Below are 11663 nucleotides of genomic sequence, written 5' to 3'. Positions count from 1 at the left end.
TATAACAAAAACAAATGAACAAATCTATCCTTAAGGTTCTGTTCTTTGTTTTTGTCATCTTGATTATTTATCCTTATTATTATCACTATTATTACCATGATTATTATTATTATTACTCCATATTCATTGTAACTAAGTTTCCCCCCCCATAAAAAGTGTTATACAAACTGTCCAAAAAAAGACAATCCTAACAAAATGCATATCTATAATATGTATCTGTCACTTGGTTTTCTCGCATGACTAACTAACTGTTTCAACTAACCAAGTAACTAACTAGTTAGTTACTTGGTTAGTTATTTATTTAATTGTGGTTTTGAGATTGACTAAAAGTAATTAATGTCACAAGAAAAACTTACTCAATAGGATTATAAAGATTAATACTCTTAGTGATATAATAGTAATAATATCAATATAGATACACGTGAATATATATATATATATGTCAATAAAATTGGGAAGTGAATAAGTTTTATACATTCCAGATAGTTATATAAATGCTGTCTCCTTTCTCTCTCTCTCTCTCTCTCTCTCTCACACACACACACACACTCTGTTTCTGTTTTCTAATGACAAAATTTGTATATTGTAGAATTACAGAAATAAATAATGAATGAAAAGCATATGTTTATATGTTTAATAAATCTTAGAATTTATTTCATGCTAGTTGGGTTTCGTCAACAACAACAACAACACTTGACATTCCACTGAAGTGGTTCGAAACAGTGTCATTCACTTTATACTCTGAGCTATGTTCTACAGGTTCAAATAAGTCATTGGTGTGAAGTTGATTAACGAGAGTTCGAGTCTTAAAAAAAGTATAAGTTCCATTGAAATGGATGGTACACTTTACTGAAAAGTACTAGCTAGCACAAAAACTAGGTCAGATGGAGTTTTCTGTAGACGTTGTCCAATCAAGATTAGTGAATGATGGTAACTGTAAAAAGTAAACTTTACAGCTGTCTGATCTTTACATATGTATGTGTATCAGTCAGTCAGCTACAACATAGGACCAGGCACATATATGCATCGGTCCAAGTTGCCAATACCTCGTTAGCACAACAAGATGAACACCGAATTCATAGAAGTAGTTAATTTAGTGGTGTTAATATATAAAAGAAAGGTTGTATATAAGGATATAGTACAGGAAGGAAAACAGATATGAAACAATTTTAATCTCAAGGTTTAAGAGAAGATAAAGAGTGTATACACCTACACCATTGTGATTGATTCTGAGCCATGTCACACAGAGTCTCCAACCATCGGTTACGATAGTCACGTGGACCTCAACCAAGTAGTCTGCATCTACCAACATGGCTCAGATTAGAAGTTAGTGAATTCAAGCACTGATGCCACGTTTTGGTTTGGCCGCCCCTAACTCTCTTCCAACCATCCCCAATACTAGTCAGCATTACGCGTCGTGGTAATCGGTGTTCAGACATACGTAACACGTGGCCCAACCATCTCAGTCGATGAAGATTCGTGACCTCATCAACTGATTTACCATCATTCTCTAATACTCTGTGTCTAACCTCACTATCACTTACCCGGTGATCCCAGCAGATGCGAGCGATATTTCTAAGGCATCTGTGGTCAAATACGAGTAAATTACAAGTATCTTCTACTCTTAATACCCACGTTTCTCAGCGTAAATTAGAACAGAGCGAACCGCTGCGCAGTATATTCGTCCCTTAACTGATAGACACATATCTCACGTTCGCCACAGGTGACGTAAGTTGGCAAAAGCCAAACAAGCTAGTTATTATATTGTAATATCATTGGGAGCACGTTTTCTTTCCATTTTTCATTCAAAAACATGAACTCATTTAAATTACATAAGTTTTGTTAGATTGTATCATTTTTTTTACAAATAACAACAGGTTTTTCTGATTTGATGCAGATATCACTTTTTTCTCATGGGGAGTTTTATTTCTTTCCTTCTGTAGTTTGTAATTGATAAATCTGCTACCTGAATATTTGGTAATGACTTGCATACTGTTTTTTTTAGATTTCTTGAATTCTTCTAAACCTAAGCATAAAAGGGATTTCGTTCTTTTAGAAGGGATTAATTTCAAACATTTCTCTGTTTAGTCATTGCCGACATAGTGTTTGAGCTTGTCTGACATCAAGACCTAGTCGAGGTATATTGGTTGAAGCATTTATTTTCTAACATGTCAATAAAGTATGTCGGACTGTTAAGATTAAATGCAACAACCTTAGGTCCGAGGATGAAATCGTGCTATTGATTGTACTGGGATTGTGATGACAGTAATATGTTTCCCTTAAATAACTGTCGTTTTAAACGATTCTTCCCCTCCCCCATAACTGACAGCACTGGTTAGAAAGGGGGGATAGTGTTACCACTTCTACTACTCTATTATTTGTCTTGATAATGTTATCACGCTATGCGAGAATGATGTGGAGTAACTTTAACGAGTAGAAATATTTTCCGGGTTTCATTTTGCTTGTAACTGGTTGGTTCACTCTTTCAATGTTTAATTGAATAAGTAATTTGATCACTACCATATCTCTAATGGACAGTATATATCTATAATGAGATTACTTGAATTAATTTTAAATTATGTGACTTGTTCTAAGTTTATTTTTGTCTTCTCCAACTTATTAGTCTTTGAATAATAGAGAGATTTTATTGACACTTTAACTACTTTAGCTACTTCCTTTTAATCCTCTTAGTTAGTTCATTGGTTGATTGTGCATCTAAATATGAGTATGTATGTGTGTGTTGAATGTATATATATATATATATATATATGTATCGTTTCTACCCGCCGATCACTCATTACATAATTTTAGATATAAGTACAAATGATACTTTATTTGTTTTAAGTATGAAGTGGTGAGTGTTGAAGAAACCATTTTTTTTAGAATTCTGAATGACATGAATTAGAAATGAATAGAAACTACTTAACAATGGTTTAATTCATCTCAATTGGGTGTTATGGAAGGAACCCTCATCTCTCTCTCTTTCTCCTCTCTCCCTCTCATATATATATATATACCTTCTGTTTTCAGTTCACATTATTGGTAGTTGTGATTAATAATGTCGTATGAATAATGTACTCTTAGAATGGGACTTTTTTGTATCTGAACAAAGGGTTTAATATCACTAGTTTTTACACTACCAGTGTAGCATACTACTACTAAAAAACTTGTGCCTTTAAAAGATTGATACCTATGTTCTTCCAATTTCTAATCAAAGTGATACTCTCCTTAGTCAATTGATTGATTCTTTTACATGTTAATCTCTTCCAATATTTTACATAACGACCATTTCATCATCCATTCACAATATGATAACTAACTTAGAAGTAATTTATCTGTTATAATCCCTCCTCGGTAGTACCACTATGTCTATAGTTAATTGTTAGGAATTGAAATTGTGAGTGTTGTGTTCTGTTGTCTGATTTAGTACTGGCATATAAATCCTACGCTGTATTAAACTCAGTATACAGATAAGAAGACTGAAATGAATAAGAAGGTTTAGTTACTTATTCTAATATTTTTGTACTTTGATACAAACTAGGTCATGTAGGTTGGGACCTTGAATAGGCACATAATCTACTTCATCCGATAGTTTGCCTCGTCTGTAATTTCTCATTAGCTGTTTGACCTTGTGAAAACGTTTTATATTTACACTCATTCAACCTATCACTTCCTCTTGAAATGTTGTGTACTTTCCCTTCAATTAAGGTGACAGGACTATAATGTACCATTAAACTTGACTCCAGCGGCTTCAGAGTCAGTAGTGCTATTCCGTATATGGTCACGAGTATGCGCTACTAAGAAATGTTCAGTTATGACGATGCAACTAGTCATCGCTTCATGATTTTCAATAACTTGCCAATTCGTAACGAAAACTAAGTTCACATCCATTGGTTTTGTTACGGAAATATTGTCTAAAATATATACACGCAAACTGTTTTATTAAAAATGAATTAATCATTATAAAACATATATATTGGAAAGACTACAAGTGCAAAACATTTTCTGTAAATTCAATTAGCTACCCGTTTAGTGTTGTTTTATTTTTTTTTCTGGGTAGCTTATAATTGTGAAGCTTTCATTATCATTCTAGACAGTATCTTCAGTGCCCACTCTATGTAGAGATAAGAGTTTTAGTTTTCCAAGAATAAAATTTGTGATGATAACCAATCACAAACAAGCCTACCAAAAGCACACCGATATAACATTTGTGGAATATTATTGAGATCACAAATCGATGTAGGTTGGACAAACATTGAAAAATTAGAAGCACTGGACGACCATTTCGTCACAGTATGGGGGTTTTCATAAGTGTGTATCTAACCGAGGACCGTCACTTTTTGCGACGAACGCTAAACCACTGATCATTAGGTTGAGATCCAATGGCATACAGGTTCAACTTCAATCGATTGGCGATACTGCATTGCTACTTACCATTATTATCAGTGGGTACCTGTCTCATACCCTCCAACACAGTTGAACCCCATTGATGACGGCTTTTCATTGGAACTAAGGAAATTTCCTTCTGAATCTAGTTACTAGTGAACATATGATAACTATCAATATGTGTTTGTGGATATTGTTAAATTTTATCAAGATCACAAACTGATCTATGTAAGACAACTAATAATAAATAAGAAATTTATTTCAACATTAATTAAACACTGAAAATTCTGTCCAGAATGACAATAAAATCTCCACAACGATAAGTCATCAAGTCCATGAAACAATATAACACCATCGAAGGCATCTGTCTATATGACCTGTTTACCGTTTCCATCATTTCAGTTTACTATCCTGAATTGTAATTGTAACTCATCTATATTTTTATTTGTAAATCATCTACCTTTAAAAATGTTTTAATAGAAGTTTTCTTTATTTCTCCCTCTCTTTTTGTTTGTGCCTTTTAGCCATTTTGAACGAATAATTTAAACAACAAAAAAAAAGATTCAATTGAAAATACCCCGCCAAAAATCAATCTCTCAGTACAATAATCAATTATTCACATATAAAAACAAAACTGTTTACTCTCATCAACAAAACTTATCCTTCTAAATATTTGTTTTCATCGATTTGTATTTCTTGTTTGTTTCTGATTATTCTTGAAAAAGAAAATTGATTTCTCATCAGCAGTACTACAAGTTAATACAAAATGCTTAATGGTGACATATTGCATATGGAAGATAATGGTGAGTCTTTGCTACACCAATGTCTTAAACCTTTTGACCATTATTTTTTTTAAAATTAACTGGTTAATTTATATGATGGTGTTGTTGTTGTTGTTGTTGGTATTGTTTTGTCAAGGAACTTCCTTGAAATGCTAGCATCTTCAGCTTTACACTAAACACTCTTCAATAGTGTTGTATAACAATGAGATTGTTTTTCCGGATCAATCAAGGTACTATGTTGGCGCTTATGACTAGGAATTCGGTCGTATTTCATTATTTTTAGATGGATATTCTATTTATGTACTCAAATTTTCGATTGTTTAAAACAACTATCCTTTTGTGTAATCAGTAAGCATGTTATCCATTTTACGGAAGTAGAAATATTTTAGGTGATATGTGTGTATTTGTGTTTTTGTTACTGAAATCTTCATCATAAACTGGTTTCAATTGTCGAAACAATAAAGAATAATAAAGATGGATAGTGGCTAGCAGTGGAATCCAGTTTGACGCGCGTTTCGTTCTATTTGGGACTCGTCGGCTGGATGTACCTGCATCTCAGAGTTGATGTTCACTCTGGGATTCGAACCCAGTACCTTTCACTTCAAACGCCATCACGTTATCCACTTAGCTAATGAGTCCATCATTGGATATAATGCTTGTGAATTTAGGTTATATCGAGGCAATACGCACAGTATGCACATATGCCAATTAGAGACTGACCAGTTGCAGTCCTAAAACATCAATGGGAAGATTCAAACAAACAATACTAAGTGAATAAAGAATAATAGTTCGAAAAGATTACTAGACAGTTGATTAAGTCTAATTTAAAATTATCGGAATAATGTGCACTAACGACCTTACATAACCTAGAATATTTCAATCAATCAATCATAATCATTGTAAAACTGTATGTGGTTTTTGCATTAGCTAAAGTTACCCTACCACATTAGTACAACTAGATGAATAACGAAGTAGCCTAAATCATTTCGTAGTAATAATGCTAATAATGAGAAATGACCGGGGTATCGTGATTCAAGACCTAGATAGAGATAATGAGTTGAAAAATCTTCTTTATTGTTACTGATTCTAACTAATCTCACTCATTGTTTCCTACAATTATTTACAATTATTGTGTAAACCACAAACCATTCATTAGACTGAACATAATTTCATTTAACCAGAGAAAATTCAGTATAGAGATTTGTGGAGATTGTAGTGTTTTAACAGCTAAATTCACGAGTCAATCTAAGCTAGACCATTACTGAAAACCTGGAAGCTTTGGACGGCCGTTTCTTCCTAGAATGGGACTCCTCAGCAGTGCGCACCAACGATCCCGTACGCAGGACTAAAACCCAAGATCTTCGGTCTCACGTGCGAACGCTTAATTTCTAGACCACTGAACCGGGATCCAATGGTGTTTATGTCCAACTTCAACCAATCCACGATATTGCGTGACCATATTTCACTGTCTTCGGTGAATAACTGCCTCATACCCAACACGATTGAACTCCACTGGTCACGGTTTCTCATTAGAATTTCAAGTATTACTTTTCGAAGCTAGTAAATGAGTAAATGGTAATTTTTAGTATAAGTTATGGTGATTGTTGTGTCTGATTGAGATCATAGATCGATCAATGCTAGACCACCAGTGAAATCCTGGAAGAAACAGGCCTCCAGTGTTTATTATGAAATTCATTAATATCATTGGATCCCGGTTTAGTGATCTAGAGGTTAATCGTTCGCGCGCGCGACTGAAGGTCACGCATTCGATTGCAGAGTACTGGATCGTGGATGCGTACTGCTAAGGTGCCCCATACCGGCGTGGAACGGTTATTGGTTGTTTACGGGTTTTCAATAGTAGTCTAACATTAATCGGTTCATGATTTCAGTCTAATTCAATTATCTACATTGGCTTGTAGTGCTTGATTCATATCATATTGTTTAAATTAGATATTAGGTGATGATTCAATAAAAAGTCCCAAGAATGTTTTTAATCATTGTTGAATGGAAATTGAACAAAGTACCAAATCTAAATATAATAAAAAGGCTTAAAGAATATGAATTTTTAAATATTGCTAAGTAATACAGAACACTATGAAAATGACCTAGATTTTCTTATGACTAAATTGTGGAGTGACGTGATTACAGTATGTTACTCTGCATTAATCAGAGGTACCAATTCAAGGCCGATTGATATGCAGGTAATGTTAACGAATGGATGCTATTGGTCGGACTTTGGTTTAATTACCCAAGAGAGACCGATATAACCTATCCATTAGAAATGTGGCCTAATTTTCTGAGGGATACAAATCTACATTCATGAATGAGTTTATGCATATTTCTAAATTCAGGTTCTACAATACAGTTTCTTACTCACCCTAGGTTTTGTCAATCAAGTAGCAAAGTTGAACCCACTTATAAGAATGTATTATTTGTCAGTATCAGACTAAGAAGGGCATCCAACACAACACAATATAATGCAATTTAGTACCGTGTGTGTATTGCAAGGTTCGATTTATAAGATTATTCAATTTAATATTCTATTAGAGACCAGATAAGTGAAATTCATGTATGCGTGCATATACACTCACGTGTACCCACTCAAACAAACATATGAACACACCTACTATTGGAATGAATTTTCAATGTTAACATTTGCATTATTGATGGGAATATAATTACTATTAACCAAATTAGTATACGGTTGTTTGTTTAGATTATTAAATTCTTCTCAATTTACATTGTGGACTTATCTTGGTATGACACTATTAGGCAACCGGAAACTTCAATTCTTTCAATGAGTGTTTAGATCACTGACTTTGGATCGAATGACTAACATTTTCAAGTTCAATTAATCTCTAATATTATCTAAATATTATCCACTCCTATTGATAAGTAACTGCCTCACACTGTAAATATGGTTGATCTCCACTAGTTACAACTTCTCACTAGAACTCCTTGATTTATCTCTTTCGAAATTAGTCACTAGTGAGGATATTATTATTATTATTATTAGAATAGGGGGCTTGTAGAGATAATTGGTTGACGTAAGCCACTGAATCCTGGTTCACATCTGATAGAACTATCTAAACTAGATACTCTGTAATGGCTTTGCGTACAATGAAGAAAAAACTTATTTTTCTTCTATTCACTCCTTATCATTACTGTATTTGTTTTATTTTCGGATGCATTCAAGGCATATATCCTGTTTACTAGTACTCAATCATTTGTTTTAATGATTATTTCTCTATCTTTCAATCACCGTTACATACATTTGCTTTTATCGATGTATAAACAATGGTAAACATACATACTTGTGCATATATATATATTCTTCAATGTTCACAATTAAAATCATCACGATAACAAGACAGAACGTCTTTCTTTACAAATAATCAGTTAGACATCAAAAACCATCAGATAGACAGATATTAGTTTCAAAATTACTCTAAACCATTAAACTATAAATCTTATATCAGATATCTTAGAGATACTATTTAGAAGAGTACTACTACTATTACTGAGATTACGAGCCGATCAAAGTTAGACATCTACTAAAAACCAGGAAGCATTAGACAGTTGTTTCGTTATAGTATTGAACTCCTTAGAAGTGCATATCCACTACACCAGTATACGTAATTGAACTCAGAATATTCAATAGTGTGCGCGAATGTTTAACCTTTGTGCCACTAAGTCATAAACAATGTTAAATGTAAAAATTCATTTAGTATTGTTTGTTTGAATCTTCCCATCGATGTGTTAGGACTGCTAGCCACTATCCATCTTTACTTACCATGCTTGTGAATTAAGGCTATATCGAGGCAATACGCACAGCATGCACATATGCCAATTAGAGACTGACCAGTTGCAGTCCTAAAACATCAATGGGAAGATTCAAACAAACAATACTAAATGAATTTAAACTTCACCCCATCGCACAAGCAAGTGGCTATCAGGACTCAGTGGCCGAGTGGATAACGCGATGGCGTTTGAAGCGAGGGTGTAGTATCGGTTTATTTGTTAAGCCCATCTACTTTATTCTAGCTACTGGCCAAGCCAATTCACCTGTACATTGAGTCATCTTTTGATCTTGTTAATCATTTGCTTATTAACCTTGAGTACTTTTTATATGAGCGTATATGTGTGCACACTTCGTATCTTATTCATCATATGTCTGTCACTCATTTTTGTCCAACTATAAATGTTGATTAACGCTTGCTTAAATCGAGTTGGCTTCCCCTCCAATCTCCAATACGCATTGTTTTCGCTTCGCTCTCGAGTTGGCTTCCCAGCCATCTCCAATGTGTGTCATTTTTGCTTCGTTCCGCTCTCATCTATTTGCTTCATCACTCTGATTCCCTGGCCAGACCAATGAGTGTAGAAATTATATTTTATTCGAAATCCATTCTCGTATTTGACTTATTTAACTCCGTTATTAACCAACGCGGATCAAGTCATTTATTACATACGAGGATAGACAGTACGTATATTTTAGCAACAAACAATCATTCATACGAGCAAAAAGGAATCAGATTTAAGCTACCACAACAGATCTGGTTAGCTCGACATGCGAACACGCAACAAGGGTACTGAGTTCGAGTCCCAGAGTGAACATCGACTCTGAGATGCAGGTACATCCAGCTGACGAGTCCCAAATAGGACGAAACGCGCGTCAAACTGGATTCCACTGCTAGCCACTATCCATCTTTGCCTACAATGTTAAATGTAGATATCGACTCTCAAACGGAACGTTTTAGTTTGTTTTCGTTCAGTTACAGAAAATTTATTTTCGTTGATGTAGACAATGTCGAATATTCAAATTAATACAGAGATAACGTCTTATTATGTATAAAATCCAATTGCAAATAACTCAATTAATTAATAATCCATTACTTATTTCAATCAGGCTTCTAAATTGAAATGATGTGATTTAGGCCAAACTAATGGCTCTATGGTTAAGGAGTTTAACTTTCAGCCACTCACCTCCAAGTTTGAACACCACCCAACCTGCTTCGGTTCAGGAAACCGGATAATATCACTAATCCTCACACTTAGAATATGACTTGTAGCTAGGTGCATTAACTTATATTGAGGTAATGAATTATTAGGCTTAATCTAGAAATGGGTTTAATGTGCAATATCACCATATTACTTGAGATGTTGGTTACATACTTTCAATCGCAAACTGACTGAAATTGAAAGTTTCATTTATTAAATTTTGATGTACTAATTGAATGAACTTGTCCACCATAGGATCCAGAGATCACAAGTTCTATTGTATGTGAAATCTGAAGGTATGTTTCTGATAAATTGGGAACCAAACTATGATGGTTTTTGATTATTTCCTCATTTTGAATTTTTTTTACTTAACTCCAGTCTCATTGATCGTTGAGTAAGTGACCAACGTTATGTTTGTCTAGTCCTTTAATTATATTGATCGGATTCTATTGATTAGGTTGCAGTGTGGTCGCTAATCTGAATGTATCAACGTCACATGCGCTTGATTGAGATGTTTAGTGGCTGGAGGTAGTCAACAGGCAACTAAGCGTGAACTATATTGCATGCTAGTCGGTACCCGTCAATGAGGCGTAGATTTAATCTTAATGGCACTGGTGCTTCTTTTGTGATTCATAACCACGTCACTCAACTCCACAGTATCATTGAGCTATGTCATGTTTCTTTATCCCTTCAGTGCTGAATGAATTATTTCGATCCAGTTAGACCAGTTAGACTGTGACTACCAGTTTAATTGATTCAATGTTTCATGTATTGTGTCGAAATATTCAGTGCTTATATCCTTCAGAGAGCATCAGTTTTCTCAATATTACACTTACTCTTTTCTGATGAGCAGTGTGTCAACTTACATGAAACCAAAGTCGAGCTAGGTCTCCTACCAATTACCTCTAGCTAGCTGATAATCTGTAACAAGAGCTGTATTCCAGGAGATTATTTACTACTCTGAGTCATTGTAACTAACAGTTATATTCATTCATTCTTTAACTACCCATAGTTGCGTTCAAGACATTTGATTTTACTGTACAAACTAAAGTAGACCAAGTAGGATTTGAACCTTTATCATAAAATGATTCAAAAATAATCAGAAGGGGATTTGTGGAAATTTCAGTATTTTCATAGTTGAAATCATACATTGTGCATTCAAAGAACAAGTTTCTTTCATTTATACATGAAGGTACATAATCATTAATTTGAAAGAAAAAAATGCGCGCATATATATAGATATCTCTATCAATATTGGTTATATAGCATAAAATTGGCGTCGTTACATACATAAAACTTGATCCAAAATACAACAAGACAACAATCATGATAATTATACTACTTATACATATGTATATGTATGTTGGTCATGCAAAAAAACCCACATGTTCCTCTGATTCATTGGACATCAACTAACTAACTAACTAACTATCCTGGATAACAATGATGGTGGAACTAGTTTTATCCCAAAAAAGATATTGTTTTTGAATAGGAAAA

General features: G+C 34.0%; 1 protein-coding gene and 1 non-coding gene across 2 annotated transcripts in view; one reads left to right on the top strand and one right to left on the bottom strand.

The window, feature by feature from the left end:
• Nucleotides 1-5152: 5152 nt before the first annotated feature.
• Smp_134470 (hypothetical protein) overlaps nucleotides 5153-11663 on the top strand; it is a gene marked incomplete at both ends in the record, with an annotated part of 50607 nt that continues 44096 nt past the window's right edge. Inside the window, one exon of the mRNA XM_018798741.1 lies at nucleotides 5153-5189. Within this exon, the coding sequence (XP_018653653.1) occupies nucleotides 5153-5189 (37 nt within the window). The remainder of the gene's footprint in view (nucleotides 5190-11663) is intronic.
• Smp_tRNA_00409_Pseudo_TTG.1.1 lies at nucleotides 5735-5806 on the bottom strand. Its single transcript has one exon. It is a non-coding gene (tRNA).

Source organism: Schistosoma mansoni, chromosome 7, assembly GCF_000237925.1.
Source record: "Schistosoma mansoni strain Puerto Rico chromosome 7, complete genome".
Lineage (NCBI taxonomy): Eukaryota > Metazoa > Platyhelminthes > Trematoda > Strigeidida > Schistosomatidae > Schistosoma > Schistosoma mansoni.
This window is presented reverse-complemented; position numbering and strand designations above follow the sequence as displayed.